Genomic DNA, 20203 nt, shown 5'->3' with positions numbered 1-20203 from the left:
AGAGGTCTGATAAGATCCTATGTAAAAACTGCCAAAGATGTTATCCTTTGAACAAGCACAGCTCAATGTTCTGTGGGTAGATTTAACTCGCTATCATTGTTATAAAAGATTGAAGCTGGACGCGGCGATGATGTCCTGACAGATTAACACCCAAGGCTAGGCTAGGCATACATTTGAGGAGTAGCAAAACGCTCGGGTATAAATGAAGTTTCCTGGTTAATTAGGTTAGCTAATTACAGCTGTTAGATATAAATGTCTCCTGATAACACCTAAAGTAGTTTAAACATGTCCAGATTGTCTTTGAGCTCATTGATTACGAGCTAATTGTGTTTAAATTGTTCATTATAAGTAAATCAGGTTAATTGTATTTAAATGCTTCATTATAAGTAAGGAGTGGCATGAATTTGGAGCTCTGCAGAAACACCCCTCTACATCTTTTAGTGACACTTTAATGTGTGCATAGAAGAACCAGTCGCTCTTATCTTACTGTATCGGCAATAAAGCAGATACATTGGCACATTCAATTTTTATTGCTTAGAGAACAGATAAAGAATCCAGACCTTTGAACGTGTCCACTTCCTGTGGGCTCCATGGGAGGACCAACTGGAATTATTCTTTTCGATTAGCTGAGGAATAATTCTGAATAGCTTCATGTTCATAGGTCTACTATATACCACGTTGTGTACTTGCCTGTTGCAGCTACCCCGTCTTTGAGAACCCGTATCCCATGGACATCCATGAGTCGCCAGTGACCTGCACGGCCTATTTCGCAGACTGTCCACCAGACATCATCCCCATCCTCTACTCCATAGGAGCGAAACACAAGAAGACTGGCTACAGCCAGAAGGTAAAGGAGGGGAAGAGTACGGCCTTTGCTGTGCAGATCCATGTTGGGAGGATTTTCTTGTGTTACGTAATCCTCGCATACCGTATTTTCAGACCATAAGGTGCATTAAGCGAAACAAAACAGTCAAATAAGTCAAACTTTACTCAGGTCATTCTTGCTTCCTCCACTTCTGTACCATTGATTCATTAATGTTGAATTCTCTGCAGCTGCTCTATTCCCATGTTGTAGCAGTATATTAATGACTAACCTCGTATTGTGGATGGATTATCTCAGTTGTTCTCCTGACTGAAGTTTGGTCCGTTTACAGCATCCTGCCATGCGATTGCATTTGTCTCTAACCATCAGGAACCCTCATGTTAACTTTTATCGAGTGGAAAAAAGTTAGCGTTCATCCTCCAGCTTCACTGTGTTTATGCTATGCTAACATAGCTGTGTCGCTAGCGGTCACGTAGCACATCATTATATAGCAGCTAGCCCAACTTCAGTAACCCTACAAACGTCACTGCTGTTTAGTTTTCTGTCTTCATTTATGTTGGAAGTGATAGCAGAGCTGTACGTTTGAATTTTTCAGAAATCTCTCAGTCAGAACATGCTATATCATGTTTAGGTGGAAGCTAGCGAGCTAACTTCCTGCTAACTTCTAACTCTGTTAAATGTAATAAATCCTGTTTTCATGGATGCCTGGATGTTAAACTTAATTGTTACACCTGGTAAAGCAGCATCGCTGATCATTTTATTAAAGGTTAAAGAATTTAGACAGTTTTTAACTCTCAGTGATGCTGCAGTGTTCGTTTGAATTTGGGACCTGAAAATGACGGAGTTTAGGACCCAGATTCCTCCGTGAGGCTCCTGACTACAGTAGCTGTAATGCTCCAACAATCCATCACGCGGTGGCTTCGTAGCTTAGCAAAGTCGCACTAAAACATTTTTGACAGATTTTTGAGCGCCGTGTAGCACATAAAATCGGTTCAAGGTCAGTGAGCACGATCAGAATTCATCATTTGAAAAAATTAAAGGATTTTAAGTGCGCCTTATAGTGCGGAAAATACAATGCTAGAACTGATGTATAAATATGTATAGAGTTGTGTGTCTGCGCTTCGGTTCTTTGGTATATCCTGGTCTCTGAAGGGAGTTTTATTCATAATTTGTCATGTAAAATCATCTTTCTAAAATAATTGCTGTTGAACTTTTTAAATTATAGGTAATCATTAGCACACGTATCACTTTTAATCAATTCGGTTTTGTATTTGAGGATGACAGCCTGTGTTTTAGAACAAAAGGAAAAGCGAGGGTACTGAGGAGGAGCTTCTTCCCGCAGGCGATACGGTCTCTCAATCACACCACCACACAGTACTGACCCACACATACAGTTCTTACACACACACTGGACTTTCTGGACTTTGGTTTTGCACAACACTGGTCACTATATTCTTCATTTCCGGTTAATACTTGTACAGCTGCTGTTATTGTGTATATATTTATTTATATTTAGATTTCTTCATACATTCTTATATAGTTCTATATTGTGTATTTTGTTGTACAGTTATTTTATTTTCAACTTTAATTTATATATTTTATCTTATTCTTCCCAGTTAAATTTACCCTTCATTCTAATTTGTGTTGTACAGTTATTTCATTTTTAACCTTAATTTATATTTTATTCCTTCCTAGTTAAATTTACCCTTTTTAATTTTTCATATTTATTTCCTATCTTATTCATAGCCTTTTCCTTTGTTGTTCTCTTTAGGTCACGAGCAGTTGTCCAAGCATTTCACTACATATCGTACTGTGTATGACTGTGTACGTGACAAATAAAAATTTGAATTTGAATTTGAATTTGAATTTACAATGGGACAGAAAGAAAGGGTAATGTGCCCGGGTGTTTAAAATAATCAGTGCTGCTGTGATTATTTTGTCAGGAGTGGCCAATCAGTGGAGGGACGTGGACATTAGGCTCCCACACTTATCCAGAGATCATCATCACAGGGTGAGTTAGAAATGCTGACAGGAATACTGATGACCCCTCTTTAACACCACCCGTCACATTTAAAAGGACAGTTGAGCCGTGTCTCACGCCACGGTGACAGAACCACCGACTGTGGGTTTTTCTACATTTATAGCGCTGCGTAGATTTGATTTCTATCTGTGCCAGCCCCAACAGAGAGCAGGCCCCCTTTGTCAGAGATGTTAACCTGCTCTGAAGCTTGCTCGCTGGGTGGCGTTTGCTTCTGGGTAACACTCACAGATATCAGTGGCAGTCCGGCCCTTTGAGGTCGACGTGGAGACGTTTCACTGCTGAAAGCACAGCGTGAAACACCTAAAAATGCTCAAGTTCTCACGAAGTAGGAACCCAGCTTCACTTTGTAGCTCTGTGAGCCACAAGACGGGTGAGCTGCAGATTCATGAACAGTGTGATGTTTTAAAAATGCAGCGATAAATTTACTGAGGTAATAATCATTAACACGACTAATTAGACTAAAAGTGAGTGGGAAGGTTGGAAGTTTTACTTGTTGTCATTAATTTCATACTAAATACATTTTTTTTCAGGCATGCTGACGGATCGATTAAGTTTTGGGACGCATCTGCAAGTAAGTCCTGTGCACCAAGCTTTCCTGCATTCTCATTGCAGCGATGCATTTGTTCCACAGCACAGTTAATCAATCACCTGGGTGATATCATTAATTGCTTAATGACATAATCTAAGAGTTCAGACTAATCATACTCACCCACAGCTAACATACTAGCTTCAGATCAGCTGATCTCAGCTCTATGCCTCATCACATGATAGATCAGCTGAGAGCATTTCGTACATCTATTTAGCAAAGTTCATATGATATAAACCGATCAGACGTAACATCAGACATGGACCATGGAGCAATGGAAAAAGGTGGGTTGGTCTGATGAATCAGATAGGTGGACGGATTATTGTGCGTCGCTTACATGGAGAACCACAGGCGAGCCAACGGGGACAGTTGCTTTGAGCGATGCTCTGCTGGGAAACCCTGGGTCCTGCATCCATGTGGATGTTACTTTGAGACGTACCATCTATCCAAGCATTGTTCCACATCATCTACACCCATGCATGGAGAAGGTGCTCCTCGATGGCTGTGGTCTCTCTCAGCAGGATAATGCACTGAAAACAGAAATGGTTGAGGAACTATTTGAGGAGCACAACAACCAGTTTGAGGAGTTGACTTGACCTCCAGATTCCCCAGATCTCAATCCAGTCGAGCATCTGTGGGACTTTGGTGCAGATACCACAGCACACCTTCAGGGTGTAGTGGAGTCCATGTCCTGACGGCTCAGGGTGAATGGCACAGTATTAGGCAGGTGCTGAAGATGTTGTGGCTGGTCGGTGTATATTCATATTTATTTTAGTAGATGATTGTCAGATGTGCTGCCATTGAGGGCTGCTGTGTTCTGTGTGGTCGTCCCACCACACTGATCCAGACAGAAATGAGTCCAGGTGGAAATAACAGTCGTCTTTTGACTATTTTAGTCGTGACTCAGAGTGTTTGACCTCAGTATGTTTGTAATAGCTCAACACGGCTCGTACGATCCCCGCCATCTTTGATCAGCACACGCTTCCAGGTTTACTGTGTGCACACGTTTCTACTACTGCAACTTTATTAAAGGTGCAGCATCTGCTTTAAATGGAAAATAAATCAGAAGGCTGTGGTGCAAACCAGTCTCCTCTCAGCCAGACACATTACTGGTCTAATGCATTTGTACAGCTGTGCCAATCGCAGCAGTACGGGGTGAAAATGCCTCGCCAAGTGGAGACGAGACATTTGTACAAAGAGCATGAAATGTAAAAGGTGAAGAATATGAAGATGTAACATGGCAAACTGCATAAAGCTGTCGGGATATCACCACGTGCACATGGCCGTTTACTTCACGCTTTGCACTGTGCTTTAACTGAGATGTCTCTGTGCAGTCACGCTGCAGATGTTGTACAAGATGAAGACCTCCAAAGTGTTCGAGAAGCCAAAGCCAGGCGAGGGCCGTGCCGCCGAGCTGGTGGAAGAAGACCCGTTTGCTATTCAGATGGTCAGCTGGTGCCCTCAGAGTCGCATGTTCTGCGTGGTCGGCATCTCAGCTCACATCATCCTCTATCGTTTCAGCAAATATGATGCCAACACTCAGATAGTGGTGAGTGCTTAAAGTGGTCAGGTGATGTACGGAGACTGAAGGTGAAGCCCAGTCTTGATGTGATACGTTCCCTGAGTCTCCTCTCATCTTTCAGTCTCTAGAGGTGCGTCTGCAGTGTGACTCGGACGACGTCATCTCTCCATCTGAGAATGAAAACAATCCCAGCTTCTCAGAGCCCGGCTCCCACTCACCCCAACCGCACCACCAACACCAACACCAACACCCAGCCAGCCCAGGCAGCAGGACACCAGAGGGCATCAAAGACAGCATCCCCTGCCTCAAGTAAGATAACAGTCCTCCGTCTCTGCAGCACAGTAGACTTCAAGTACAGTCAAGTCAAGAAAAGCACTCTGGTGGTGTATGATGGTCTAATGACTTGCTGAGGCACGTTACAGTGCATGCCAGTGTTGTGTATTTAAGCTCTGCCAGGTGTTTGAGGGTAAATTGGACCGTTACTCCTCATTCCAACATCATTCCTCATTAGCTGTTGATAAAAGCTGCTCATCTGTTTCAGAGTGAAGGACCGGGCGGTTCGGGTTCCTCCTGGCTACCAGTCAGAGTTGGTCATCCAGCTCCTCTGGGTAGATGGTGAACCTCCACAGCAGATCACCAGCCTGGACATCAACTCAGCCTACGGCCTGTGAGTTTCAGAGGCATAACCCTCTGTCCTGAGCAGCTCTGTGTCTGTCTATGAGTCTAAATTAGGAACATTTAGCAAACAGTAGGCTTGTATTATCCATTTCCGTATGTTTGGTCGTCACCAATAAAAACAGCATCAGTGCACAATACAAGCATGGCTGTGAAGGGTGCAGGGAACCAAACCTGCACAGACCGAGGACATTTGACTCTCATTTTCTGAAAAGAGCCAGATTATAAACAGCAACAGTGATGCAGCAGGAGAAGAACATGCATGTGGCAGTAAGAGGGCTCGGCTGTATACAGATGTGTTTATAGTTGCTCTTGGTCTGTGTATATGCGCTTTGTGCAGCATTGAGTTGGTCTTTGCAGTATTTGTACTGTATCATACTGTGAGGCTGGCGGGAGGATGTAAATATGATAATGGGCCATGTGTGAGCTTTGTAATTTTGCTGTTACTGCCAGCAGTTAATGTAACGTGACCAAATTATTTAAATGTGTTCTCGAGCTTTCTTGACAAATGTAACACCTGTGAGCCAAGCTGAGAAAAACACCATATGTCCTGTGACCGTAGCCATAACAGCGGATAGAGCACGCAGTGACGAGCGGCAACGAACACGAGCACATCGTCTTCTTCTACCTGCTTTTGTTATTTTAAAGTAACTTACTGGATGTGGACTAACAAGTCGAACGGGAGCTGCATGACTTCCTGAGCTCGCAGGGTTTGAGACCACTTGTCTGGCTTTGCTGTGAATAGAAGCTTTATGGGCAGAAACCAATAACAGAGGAGTTTTCAGAAAAGCTCTCTGCGGGTCGAGGCAGTCGCACCATTTGAATCTCTGCTCTGAAGCTTTTCATATCTTAAGTGACATTGCAGCAATTGATTATCTGGCTTTTTGATGCCTTTCTCACATACTGAGCAGAACATGCACACACACAGACACAGTCCTCCTTGAGCTGCACTAATATAAAAACATTCCTGAGATTATTGGTGAGAGCAGAATAACATCAGGATGTCAGAGAGACGTGCTCAGCACAGCGGCCTGCTTTCCTGCTGATGTCACAATAAGGACTCAGCTCTGTCTCCTCTGGGTTCAAGCTTAAAGCCCGATCCACGTGTGGTTCCCAGAAACGTATCGTCCAGCTGCAGCTGCTGGGAATGTGTTGTCCAGGCCAGATGTTTATAAGTTAATGAGGCTTTTTAACAGTGATTGTTCCAAATGGTTTCCACGGGCCGGCTGTGCTCCCATTGGACATTTTTACTCCTTGTAGCTCAGGTCAGTGAAAGTGTGGTGTGCTCACAATATTGTAGCATATGCAGTGTCGGGAAGGTTAGTTTTCAAATGTATTCCACGTAAACCTGTGACACAAAGATCACCAAACTCAGACCACCACAGACTGTTTTCCTTCACAGTGATGAAGGAAAACGCTGGGCTGGCATGTAAAAGGGCATTTATTCCCTCAGGACCTGAAGCTCCATAAAGCACCCCCCCGACAGCCAAACCCACCTGTTCTCTGATTGGATAGTTAAATTTGTGATTGACGTGACATTGGCCAATCAGATGAAAGGAAGAAAAATAGGGTCAAAATTCGTACTTGTAACTTGAAACCTGAGTGCAGAGTTTCACACGTATTTTTCCACACGCAAATCTGCTTTTACACATACAAAACTGATTTACAAGTGCAAAATATTTATGACCACAATTTGAGCCCATATGATGCATGGCAGGTGACGATCAGTCATGTGGGAATTCTGGGAAGTATTAGAAACATGGAATAAAAGCAGACTGTTTAATTCATGCTTAATTTGACAGCGTTTTTCATGTTAGTTGGCACAACTCTAATGTCTGTGTGTGTGTGTGTGTGTGTGTGTGTGTGTGCGTATGTGCTTGTTTCTTCCCTCCTGACGTTGTGTTCGTGTCCAGCCTGGCATTCGGGAATTGTTACGGCCTGGCGGTGGTGGACTACTTGCAAAAAACTGTCATATTATGTATGTCAACACTGGATCTGTACGGAAGCACCGACCCCTACCAGCGCCTTACCCGTTCCCCCCGCAGGAACAGGCAGTCCACCTCAGGTAACACACACACACACACACACACACACACACACACACACACACACACACACACACACACCTGATACTCAGTGTGCAACATAATCACGACATCCAGACACTGAATCTGATCTTTTCTCTGCTCCTCTGTCTTCTTCTCTTTCTGTCTCTTCTGATCTAGTGCGTGACAAATATGACAGTTTCAATATATTCCTTCAATATTTAATCAATCATTACTGTTAATCAATCATTACTGTTAATCAATCATTACTGTTAATCAATCATTACTGTTCAGGTGCTGTTAACAGTGATGGGAAGTAGAGCATATGTAAGGTAGTATGCACTACTCAGCCCTGACTCTTAGTTTTCATAATATTTTACATTCAGTTACATTATAATTACAAAGTACTTTTATTATTATATAATATATATTAATTGAATATATAAATATCTATTTTAATTTAAAAACACGCCTCTGCCTGCTGTTGTTTTCTAATGTGTTTCTTTACAAACTGCATTCTTATTATTTTAGAAACAAAGTTTAACTTCCAAAACTTTTAATGTGAAAACTCTTGGAAACAAAATGTATTAAAGTGGATTTTCTGAAATGATTTCAGGGATTTGACGTATCGAGCCTTTGTTTGTAATGCAGGTGTTTAGTGTGTAATGTAATAACGTCCCACTTTGAACGGGATGGTTCTGCAGTGACCTCGAGAGCTTAATGGACTGAAAATACAAACCAGCTGAAATAAAAACATCTTTAATAAACTGACGCTTTAGGCACAGCATTAAAAACTAGTGAGAATAAGTGGTGGTGTTTAAACTCCTCTCAGCTGACTGGAAACAAAAAATGTGACATTAGCCTCGCAGTTAGCACATCGTTAGCATTCACGTTGATGAAGATGAAGTTCGGACAAAACCGTCAGAGTGCGGAAACGAGAGCAGACACAGTAACATCAGACTATCTGTAACACGACGACGGCCTGGATCTTCTGTCCTTCCTCTCTGTCTGTCACACACAAGCACACACCTGCCCATCTCTGCCTGTCATAGAGCTGCACTGTGACATGAAGTGCATGTTAACAGGTTGCGTGTCATTCCACATGGGCATCATATGCATGTTGTCATTTGATTTCTCAGTCTGTTGTTTTTAGACCTGTAAGAGCCACACAGGTGTTTCTGATCCCTCCTCCTTTTCTCTGATCTCGTCCGCTGACGGCCTCTGAAGCATCTTAATTATATTTAACGCGCTTGATATTCAGACCCACCGTTTAGGAATCACTGTGTAAAATAGAGGCCGACTCTTTTTTGGACCAGGCACCAACTCGGTGGTAAATATTTCAGAAGAACTTGCAGCAAGTGCTCGTTTCATTGCGTAATTCCCACAGGTGAGCTGAAAATACTCTGGTGATTTTTTCACATGCTGTTGCACCCTGCACCTTCTGTGTGAGCGCTTTAAAATCAATGTGGAGACAGAAGGGAAAATAGAAGCGGGCAAACATGCCCTTTTCTGTGCCGCGGGTGGTGCTGCGCTGATCTGAGGCACTTACTGTGCTCCGGTTCACACAAGGCTCAACAGCAGACTTGGAGAGCACAGCCAAAAGGCCAGTGAACACTTCCTGTGCCTCCCACCACATCTTTAGCTGTTGTCGTCACACACATGTGTATGAGTGTGAAAGCTTTCAGCCATCAAATGTGGGCATTTACTTCTCAGAATGATGTCACAATGCAGATGATTAAATGACAACCGAGCTCGGTTTCCATGCTGCTGGTAATGACATGTTCCCTGCTGACCCCAGTGACACCAGCAGTTCTGGGTTTGCTGGAGTCGCGGGTATTTCTTGTGCCCTTCCCTGACACGATCTCACTTGCTGCTTGCTCTCACTTTCTTTTCCTCTCTAAGCCTGTGTGTTCTTCTCTCCCCCCCCCCCGCCTCCTCTCTCTCCCCACCCCCACCCTCCTCATCCACCCTTCCCTCTATCCTCATGCATTCCTCTCACTAACGTCCCCTCTTTTCTCATTACTGCCATTCTTCCTTTGCCTCCACCCCACTTACGCTCTTCCGTTCTTTGACCTCTCCTCGCTTTAAACCCCACTCCTCATTTCCACCACTCCTTCCTCCCCCTCCTACTTTGGTGACTCTGTGGCTGCTGGTGTGGGCATGCGGGCCTGCCTGACAGAGTTTTGCATGCGCGGCCTGTCTAACTTTTATTCAGATTCAAAGAAAAGGATCCGTACATCCTATCAGAGTAAGTCGGGCCTTCCCAAAGGCCAGGGGAGTCGGTGTATGTGTGTGGGGGTGTGGGTTGGTGTTTTGATGGATATAGTAGGACATGATGTTTGGTACAGATGATTGCCACAAGAACTGACACAGACTCGAAGCCCAGGACAAATCAAAGACATGACTGGGATGAAGCGAGACGTCACCTGCAGAGCTTTGTCTGTTACAGTCATGTCCAGCAGTCTGTCCTTTGCAGAAGAAGAGACACTTCTTTGAGACAGCAGAGCAAGCGCAGTTATAAATAATGCATTATCCATGCGATGTATATTTTAACTAAAGCCAGTGGGGTTATTGAAGCTAACTGTGTGCTTTTTGTTGACGGTTACAGAGGAAAGTTTAACGACGGCACCTCTCAGTGTCTTCAGCCATTTGTAACGTCAGCATAAACTACCGGCATCACCAATGTTTGGCAGAACCTTTGACTGAAGACAAATAATTTAAAAAGTCCAAATGTTTTGAGCTGTGACGAGTCTGCGAGGCTGTTAATGAGTCCTTCATGAACGCTGCTTCAAACAGCCCGCGTCGGGCTTTGAGGGCCGAGTTAGAAATCTCAGTGTTTGTGGCAGTTTTTACAGACGACTCCATGTCGGCTCGTGCTTGCTGCATGTGACTGAATATGATCCTGTTTGGATTTGTGTGTGTGCTGTTTGTATGTTCGATATTTATTCCACTTCATCATGAGATTTGCACTACATGCTTTTTGAATTTTAATGCGAGCTGGTAAAAGATGTTAAATCTGACTGTAGTGCAGGTCGCATCAGTAATCAGCCACTCTGCCCATCAAGGCACTTTGAGTCCTGATAAAAAAGCAAAGAGCAAATATTCGAGGCTGACCTCGGGAGGAATGATGTAATGATGAAGCATTGTTGCTAGCTGCACTCTTTCTTTGGGCTTAGCGTGGCTGACTTCTACCAATCAGACGTCTGCTTAATCTGCATGACCGGCTTCAAATAATCTGACACCCTGCGTGTGCTGCTTCTTCTTCCTGTCGGCTGCTGCAGGCCTTACTGAACTCACTGACAACCAGCAGTCGATTGACATGGAGAGGAACAAGTCGCCCACTTCAGGTAACCTGCTCGCACTCTCACACACAGACACGCACCTGCAGCCTCCAATCCTTCATTCCCTGAATGCAAATGTCTTGAGTCTTTGTGGGTGGGATGCTTTGTGTTTAAACTTGAGTTACAGCCTGTGGTCACCTCGTCACCAGAGCGTGGTCACGTGGTGAGAGCGGCACTCTGTTCACTGTTGTTTCAGAGAAGTGCTGGCACTCCTTCAGTGGAGTATACTGGGTTTGTCTCAGCTGGTTGGTCCTTTAGTCTGAAGTCGTGTGGTGACCGTGTTTCCCAGAGGTGAAGAAGAAGGAGCGCTGCACGCTCCATCGGCTCGGTCGTTTCCTTTGACATGTTTGTCTTTCACTAACACTGATACGGCCGACTGCAGTGGAGATGGAGCCTGCATGTTAATGAGCAGCAGTAACATCAGAGTGGTTTAGATTCTCATTTTGTGTCATTGACACTGCATTCTTTTTATTTTAAGTTTTTCTTTGAGTTGTAAATTGGCTGGCATGTTATCATTACTTGTAGCAAATACTCGAGAAGAAAGTTTTCACCTGGACTCCTGTGATAAGGTCAGCCAATCACTGCACCTGGTTAGCTGATCGTCAGCACCTGTCGAAGCCGAGGTTTTAGCACAACACGTCAGACTCTACAGGTCAGCAGGGTAAATGATGGAAGGGCTGCAGGAGAAAGGACGTGGCAGCACAACTTAGGTTTGCAAAGCTGCATGTGAACAACACATTTGGAGAAGACCAAGCATCAAACCAACTGTCAGCTCCGTGGTGGAGGTGAGGATCACCTGCAGTCACTGAGTGGATTATGAACTGCCCGTCCAACCACTAAAGCTTGACTGAAACTGGGTCGTCAACACCGTTAGCACCTACTCGGATCGACTCGCCACGGTGTTTAAGGTTTGTTCACTTGGTCATAGTACCTGCTCAGCTGTCATCAACTGGGATTCGCACGAAGGCGGGACCGAAAAGCAGACTCGGCGCACTCACTGAGAACTATAGACAAGAGTTATTTACAGAGGGGTCGGTCAAAAACAGAAGCTCATGAGGGAGGCTGTTCTGAGAAGCTGCGATCAAAGCCGTGGGAGTCTGTACCAGAGGGAGGAACGATTAGTGAACAGGTAAGGGAGCAGGTGAATCAGGACAGGGGTGCAGTCGGCTTACATGCAGGGCCAGGTGGGAGAGTTTTGGGCGGTGGGGGTGTTTCTGTGGGAGAGGCCAGAGAGGGTGAGTGCGAGGGGAGGAATGGTTCCTCGAGTACTTCACGAACGTCAGGGATGGCAGGAGGACAGGCAGGCGAAGCGACTGGTTGATGATTCCTTAATGCAAAAGCCAGCGCTGGAGGAGGTGAGCAATGAATCCAGAGGAGGATGGCTCGGAGACCTGAGCCCAACGAAACAGAGTCAAGGCTTGAAGGAAGAGTGGAGCGCAGACGGGGCGTGGCTGCCACAGTAGGTGACTGAACCAACTGGCGATGAGTAGCAGGTCGCGCTGGCTTCGATAGTTCATTGTGATCGAACGAGGCTCAGGTGCGAGGCGGGCGGCTCCGCCCAAGAGAGAGCCGGTGAACCATCCAAAACACAATCCCCACAGCTGCTCCCACGGACCGCGACAGGCCGGGGTTTCAAGCCATCCGAGCAGGTAGTAAAATGTGACGTCACTCGATGAGTCATGACAGCGTTTAATCAAAACTCCCACCTTAAAAAAAAAACCCGGCAACGAGGGAAATGGCTACAAAAAAACAACGGCGTCCCCGAGTCTGACGAAGGGTCACAGACCAGGCAGCAGGAGTGTCGTTACCTCCACGACCACCGTCGTTTTAGCCTCCGTGTCGCACGCTAATTATGTCTAGCAACACTCGGACGACCTCGCACATCGGGTGGTACTCGACTGTAATGGGAAAACCAGTCGATGCGAATCGAGTCGTGGCGAGTCGACCAGCGTAGGTCCTGATGGGGCTAACGTGAAAATGTTCCCAGCAGCTGCTGAGAGAAAAGTCCTGTGAAAACTGCCTTCATCATGTGACTGCTCGATTCAGCACACATGCTTCCTACAAGATGATAGTGTGATAAAACCTAAACGTATTCATGTTTGCATTCATGCTCATCATGATGTCACTGGCCTCGAGTTTCAGCATCACACTTTGGAAATGTGACAGAAGCACATCTGAAAGCTGGTCTCTGGATGAGATCAGTGCAGCTGAAGACAATGAGGCAGAAACGTGTAATGGATGAAGAAGAGATGAGAACATTTCCCAGCAGGTGTTTGTGTGTCTCAGAGGAAACGCCACCTGAGCAAACGAGTGTGTAGATCTGTGCTTAAGTCCCTGCCAGGCTGGCACGCCGCGTCCTCGGGGCTCTGTCGGGTTTGTAAGGCCTCAGGTTAAAAAACGACCAAATCATATTCAGTGTTTCCTACGCTCATGTAACAGACGGGAAAATAAAAACAGAGGATAGGAAACAGAGAACTATAGGAGCTCAGGTACCACATCAGGTAATCTTACTGCATAAAACCTGGAGAGGAAACAGACGCCGAAGCACTTTGTGTCATCGTATCATCCCTCAGTTTGCCTCGACAGCTGATTGTGCTTTGGTGGCTTTTAAAGAAAGGAGGATAATGGAACTGTGTTTTTAATCTTCAGAATCAGCAAAGACTCGATTAAACCTGCAAAACAACATTTCAGTAGTTGTTTAATTCATGTTTGTTTCTCTGTGTGGCAGAAAAACTGCAGCCACAGTCGATCTTTGTGTGAGATCTCATTGCTGGGGTTCATTTTTCATTGATTGTGCACACGAACGATTCATGCAAATACTCAGTTTGATGTCTTTGTCTTTTCCTCGGAGCTCAAAGCTTTCTGATTCTTCACCAAAGTCATTCACAGGAAAACTGATCCCTGCCTTCCAACCAGCAATGCACAGACCGTTCCTCTTGTCCTGTCGTTGATCCTTCAGTATATGTATGTAGTCTGGTGTCAGGCCGGATCCACGTGGGCCTGACGGGGAAACATAAACAGGTAGATGGAGCCAAATGCTAAAAACGATACGCCAGCCGTTGTTTAGTGACAGCTTTATTAAAAATCCGCTTGTGTAACTTAAAGCACAGATCCGTGTCCACAGGAGACCGAACACGAACGTAAAATCCCACCAAATGCATTTTGTGGATGCATCAGTAATTTAGCTCAGCTGTCCACAGTCTGCTCGTCGATGGTTTTCCTGTGATTGTTGTGTAAACACACACAGGACACACTGTCGGTTTGTTCTCACGTGGACTCTGCAGCCTTGCCCTTGAGCCTCCCAAGGAGAGGATAACAGCAGCGTGACAGATCCAGGACGAGCTGTTCTGTGCTGCTGTGGCGGGGAGTCTCTCAGCATTGTGATGTGGACGAGGTCACGGTCATTCTGTCCTATTACAGGCCTGTCGCTTGTTAATTAAAGAGATGGAAAGGAGAAGAATTACGGAGCGGTGGATGAAAAGCACGTGGACAGATGCGGCATGACGCTGCATGATTGTGTCTGATTCGCTTTAACGGTTAAACGCTGGGGGGAGGGGGGGCTGAGGTTCATAGTTGTAAGAACTGTTAGCAATGGCTGAGAGCAGGACGGCTTTAAATGTCAGTTAAATCAGGTTTGGACTCATTCATATTAATGCAGCGCGGATGTGAAATGTATTAAAAGTTGCGCCCGCAGACAAAGCTCGCCGCGCTGTGCCGACAGGTGCAGAGTTCACGCTTTGTTTTCTCCGGCTGAATATCATCTTCAGCCTGCTCCGTGGCCATTAGAGGCTGTCCGCCTGTCCCCGGCACACCTGTTGTGCTGTATCTGTTCAATGCCATAAACAGACTGTGGACAGCTTATTAAGGCAGCCGGCCATCGTTCTGATTCACCCCCCGTGTCAAAAACAGGAGCTTCTCTCTCACTTCTCAGCACAGCTTTCCGCTCTTGTTCCTGACCTTCCTCCCGTCTCTCTTTTGTCATCAGGCCCAGTAATTGGCCCCTCTCCGGCCTCAAAGCTGTCTCCCTTCACATCCTTCCCATTGTCTTCTCTTTAATGTCCTGAGGTGTGTTGTTGGGGTCATGTGTTAGATTTCCTCTGGGAGCAGTACATGTCGCTGTAGCCTGGCTTGACCTCAAAAAGGGGACTAACAACACGAGACGCGAGTGCTCGGCGCCTGACCCCCACGCTGCAGCCGTGTGAAGGCTTCCAGCACTTTGTCCACGCTGAGCCAACCTGGTACCGCAGGTTGTACCTAAACGTGTAAGCCTGACCCCACGGGGTATATTTAGCACCTGAGGGGAAAGGTGAGGTTTGATCACATTTAAAAGAAGCTTAAATACACATTTTTCAGCTAAACCCTGCTGGAGGGTTTTCTACAGCCATGTCTGTGTAATGTACAAACCCATGTAAGCACTAATTAACCTGCAGAGAAACAGTTAAATTCATCACATGCTTAAATCCCTGATGCTTTCCTTTAAATGCTCCTCGCGTCTGCACGGTCACTCAGGAGGTTTTTGTTTGTTTTGTGGTTTTTATTTTAAAATCAGAATATAAATTAAAAGTAAAATGAAAGATTCAGCAGTGTTAAAAACCTTTTCATTAAACCAGGAAGTTTCATAAATCCTAACCATGGTGTTTAGCTAATAATACACACGTAGCAAAGCCTGCTGTAGCAGTGGATGGTTAACAACCACAAACAGGCAGGTGAACGTCGTTAGCCATGTGTTAATCATGTGTGCAATCCATGAATCGGGCCTTCAGGAAGCTGACCTCAAAAGTGGGAGCAGTTAGTGGACTTCAAAATAAAAGCATAACAAGAGTGTGTTCTTCACCTTAGTGAGGCAGATGCTTCCCAGCTCCCTTACACCCGCCACAAAATTAAAAATTAGCTCGCTATCAGGAACGTTAATTTAGCTGCAGATCATTCTACAAAAAGAAACATTATTTTATTACAAACATATAAACTGAATGGCAGCGTTTCTTCATTTCCTTCAAATCTTCTGTAGATATTTTTATGATGCCACCGCCCAGCGATAGTCTGAATGTGTGGCGTACCCCTGTGATGTCATCACCTCCAGCACCGTGGTAACCAACAGCTTTGCTCTGCACACTAATACAAACACAGGACCTATGGCCACTTCATTAGGTACTGGGGCGATCGTGGCTCAAGAGTTGGGAGTTTGCCTTGTAATCGGAAGGTTGCCGGTTCGAGCCCCGGCTCGGACAGTCTCGGTCGTTGTGTCCTTGGGCAAGACACTTCACCCGTTGCCTACTGGTGGTGGTCAGAGGGCCCGGTGGCGCCAGTGTCCGGCAGCCTCGCCTCTGTCAGTGCGCCCCAGGGTGGCTGTGGCTACAATGTAGCTGCCATCACCAGTGTGTGAATGTGTGGATGACTGGATGTGTAAAGCGCTTTGGGGTCCTTAGGGACTAGTAAAGCGCTATATAAATACAGACCGTTTACCTTGCGGTACCAGGTTGGCTCAGACTGCACAAAGTGCTGGAAGCCTTCAGACGGCTGCTGCACGTCCGTGATGTGAACATGCCAAAGATGCTCAGCTGGGCTGAGATCTGTGAGGCGGTGTGTTATCCTGCTGGAAGCATCCATCACAGGATGGTACACTGTGGTCATAATAAACTCCACCCTCTCAATGTTTCTGAGCAGGTAATATTTTCCATCTTCTGTTGCCCAGTTTTCATGGGTCTCTCTGAGTTGTAGCCTCAGTTTCCTGTTCTTAGCACCCAGTCTGGTCTCCTGCTGACCCAGCTTGTCTTCTTCGAGCTTAAACCATGCTCAGAGCTGCCTGGCCATTCACCTCTGACCTTTGACCTCGCCGAGGGGCCGACCTCCGTAAGTGAATGACATACGACCATGACATGGTTGTGCAGTGAAAAGCTGCCACGTCTGAAGTCACTTAAATCAGCTTTCTTGCCCTGATGCAGTTCTGTCAGCTGTACAGGTCCACTGTTCCCACTGGTACCAGTCAGTCATGTCTCTGCAGTCAGAGGCTTCTTTGGCCACAGTGTCAGCATCGGGGTAACAAAACAGTAAAGTTACTCACGAGTAGGGATGGGTCCCGGTATCGGTTCTGACATAAACGGTAGTAACCAGACCGAAAAGCAGCGCACATTTCGGTGCTTTTTTTTCCTGAGCTGTGATACACTTCTAGCCAATCATTTTACGTTTCCCAGGATAGTAGGCGGGGCCAGGTACGTACGTTCAGTTAGAGCAGAGCTACAGATTAAAAATGCCCAAGGCGAAGCGGTCAAAGTCTGGCTGTACTTCACAGCAAAAGATGCAAACTCAGCAGCAACAAGTGCTTTAAGCTGATACTGTGATACTGTCAAAGGAGGTAACACCTCAAATCTGATGAAACACCTGGCGACGCGTAGCGTTTTTTTTTTAAAGCCGAAAAATGCGCCGTATTTGATAGCTTGCTGCGAGACCTCACACCGAGCACATCTACTGCGGGTGTGGTGCCTGTTATCTGACCCGGAGTTAGCAACATCCCCAAAAACACGAAGAGGAGAGTCCTGGCCCCTAGCCCTGCCAGTGTAGCAGAAATGATGAGGATGATGATGCAGCAGCAGCCGTTCTTCTCTGCGTGAGTAGCTTAATGTTGTTCGTGTGTAATTTACATTGAGTAGGCTAACCACGTTATTATATTAATGCATGTAAGGTGAACTAGCAAACACCGTCGTAGCTACATGCGGCTGTCTTCTTGTTTGATGGCAGATACTCCCTTCACCCTGGCCAAAAAGGCTAAAATGACCAAAGAAAAAGTGGAAAACAGCTGAACATGAGAGGTTTTTGGACAAAGTTTGTGTTCTCCATTCTTTAAGCACCGGCACCGTTTCAAAAGTACCGGTTTGGCACCGGTATCGGATAAAACCTAAACGATACCCATCCCTACTCACGAGTGACAATAGTGTCACCGAACGAAGGATCCGATCAGGTCAGTTTATGAATGATGGTTAAAAACTCAGTCTCTCCTGGTCCTTCTGTCCTGCAGAGCGTGAGCATTGGGTCAAACGTGGTTAGATACACAATACTCAGCTGTAAGAAAGCACCTCCTCAAAGTGAGTAATGGGACCTGTGAGTGTGCAGTAGCTTAGCATCAAAGCTGCTGAGTGTGTGTGTGTGAGCTTTACTCAGAAAGACTGCTGCCATGTTATTAATAAGGCATAGCTGGGTACAGACAGCTAACAGACTTATCAATATTACAGCTCAATCAGTCAGACACAGGAGAATCATGATTCTATCCAATGAATATTTAATGGCTGTAAGCACGTTTGAACTCTTATTCTTTCAGCTGAAGATGAGACATGAGAACAGGATTTAAACTGCTGTGTTAGGATGGTGCAGGTTAGTCTGCAGAACAGGAAATACTGAGGGAATATTATCCATATTATATTATCCATATTTATGGAAAGACTTCTGCTCACAGAGAGCTTTGAGCCATCCTCCAGGGCCTGTGGACAATCCTCAGAGGAGCTGATTGGTTAGCAGGTGGTGATGTCATAGCTGTTGAACGTAACCTGCTGCAGCACAGGTTAGGGCTGTAATATGAGTTGCTACGGCAACAGGTCATGGTTGGAAGTAAACCGCCTCCAGGATAAAGTTACCTGGAAAGGCCTGGAAAATGCTGCTCTGTAGGATGAGCCTGTGGTGTGGTAGAAGTAGCTGTAGTAGTCGTAGTAGCAGTGCTGCTGTGGTGTGTTGCAGTGATGGCTATGTGACCTTCCCAGTATCTGCTGGTGGGATGCAGCTGTTCTTATGACACCTTCTGTTTTCATAACCTCACGACTGTTTCCTTCCTATTACCTGCAAGTTTCTCTTCTCCCCAGTTCACCCACTGTGTTTGTCTCTCCCCTGTTGCCCTGAAAAGTCTGTGTCTGTTCTGTTGGATCTCCTGTTCCAGTTCATTACCCAACCTCCCTTCACAATGACCCCCGCGTCCTGCCCGAGCCTGTGGCCAGTCTGAGAGCCAGCCACTGCAGTCCAGTCTTTTACTTACTGGACAATGGTAAGAGGAGGGGTGTTTCATGGATCTCAGCCTCTTCGTGGACACCTGCTTGGAATTTCTGTCTTTCTTTCTTTGTTTGTGTCGTTGTTTTGGGAGAGGGAATAATTAGGCTGCTGTGTGATGTTGCACCTGCACGCTAACGCTGCTTCCACACTGTGAGCAACACTATCAGCAGGGCGCCAGACGTTTACTGACTAATGTTGAAGCACAGGTATCAATATAACATATTCAGCCTTTAAATAAAACCTCGTGCTCACTGACCAATGGGGACACAGTAAATTCATAACAACGAATCATATTTCTTTGGCTAGCACAAATGTTGTATATATAATAGAAGCTGTAGACGGTAGTTAAACAGCAGCAGGTGCACAGGTGGAGGAGGCTCCTCCGTCACCTGTGGTGGGTCATGGGTCAGTTCAGCATGAAGCATCTGCAGTCGAGAACTAATAAAACCAAGCAGCAGCATCACTGTGTGAAAAGTGCGGTCGAAGCCTCTCGCAGCACGTGTGAAGCCTGCAGTGCAAACAGGCTTACAGGACTCCAGACTGTGGCTGCTCTTCAGTGTGCTCCATGCTGTGTGTGTGTGTGTGTGTGTGTGTGTGTGTGTGTGTGTGTGTGTGTGTGTGTGTGTGTGTGTGTGTGCAATGCTGCTGAGGCAGATGGGCTGCAGCTGCAGCACCGGCGCTTCAGCCTGCCTGACATCAATCATCGCGCCTTCGCCGGAAGCTCACATCTAAACACAAACATGCTCCCGTACCTGGCGATGGCGCTCGGGGTCTCTGTCTGTCTGCGTGTCAGTAAAGCTGCTGTCTTATCTTGCTGTGCTCTTGGCTAACATTCATCACTGCTGTCTCTGACTAACTGCATGGAGCCCTCTCTGATGAATAAGCCCTCAGCTTGCTTTGGATGTTCAGAAGTTAGTTTTTCAGAGGTTTAGTCCTGTGTTAGCCTCGTTTGGGATGTCAGCACTCTGCACATTACTGTAACCTGGACACAACCTGGCTCTTGTCACCTTGATCGGTGACAAGAGCAGCAGGATGGTTAGAGAAGACAGATGAGCACGGGCCTGACGAGCCACAGGAAGTACGATGGACGCTGCAGTTATGTCTCTCAGAGGTATCTGTGTTGTCTCTGTGCTCGCCGT

The 20203-nt window shown here is 46.0% G+C and overlaps 1 protein-coding gene across 4 annotated transcripts in view; it reads left to right on the top strand.

Moving 5' to 3' along the window:
- The window catches only part of stxbp5l (syntaxin binding protein 5L), a 131205-nt gene that overhangs the window by 93426 nt on the left and 17576 nt on the right, over positions 1–20203 (top strand). For 2 of the 4 annotated variants that reach the window (XM_085374907.1, XM_085374906.1), the window contains exons 12-19: positions 700–847; positions 2767–2834; positions 3395–3435; positions 4785–4999; positions 5094–5281; positions 5514–5639; positions 7561–7712; positions 10974–11039. In XM_085374907.1, the coding sequence (XP_085231033.1) occupies positions 700–847; positions 2767–2834; positions 3395–3435; positions 4785–4999; positions 5094–5281; positions 5514–5639; positions 7561–7712; positions 10974–11039 (1004 nt within the window). Of the gene's footprint in view, positions 1–699; positions 848–2766; positions 2835–3394; positions 3436–4784; positions 5000–5093; positions 5282–5513; positions 5640–7560; positions 7713–9871; positions 9941–10973; positions 11040–18921; positions 19060–20203 lie in introns of all 4 variants that reach the window. The other 2 variants (XM_085374905.1, XM_085374904.1) reach the window with 2 other exon arrangements.

The sequence above is a fragment of the Diplotaxodon limnothrissa genome, linkage group LG16 (assembly GCF_057381915.1).
Source record: "Diplotaxodon limnothrissa isolate DT_005_m linkage group LG16, D_limnothrissa_male_GT1.1, whole genome shotgun sequence".
NCBI classification, from domain to species: domain Eukaryota; kingdom Metazoa; phylum Chordata; class Actinopteri; order Cichliformes; family Cichlidae; genus Diplotaxodon; species Diplotaxodon limnothrissa.
This window is presented reverse-complemented; position numbering and strand designations above follow the sequence as displayed.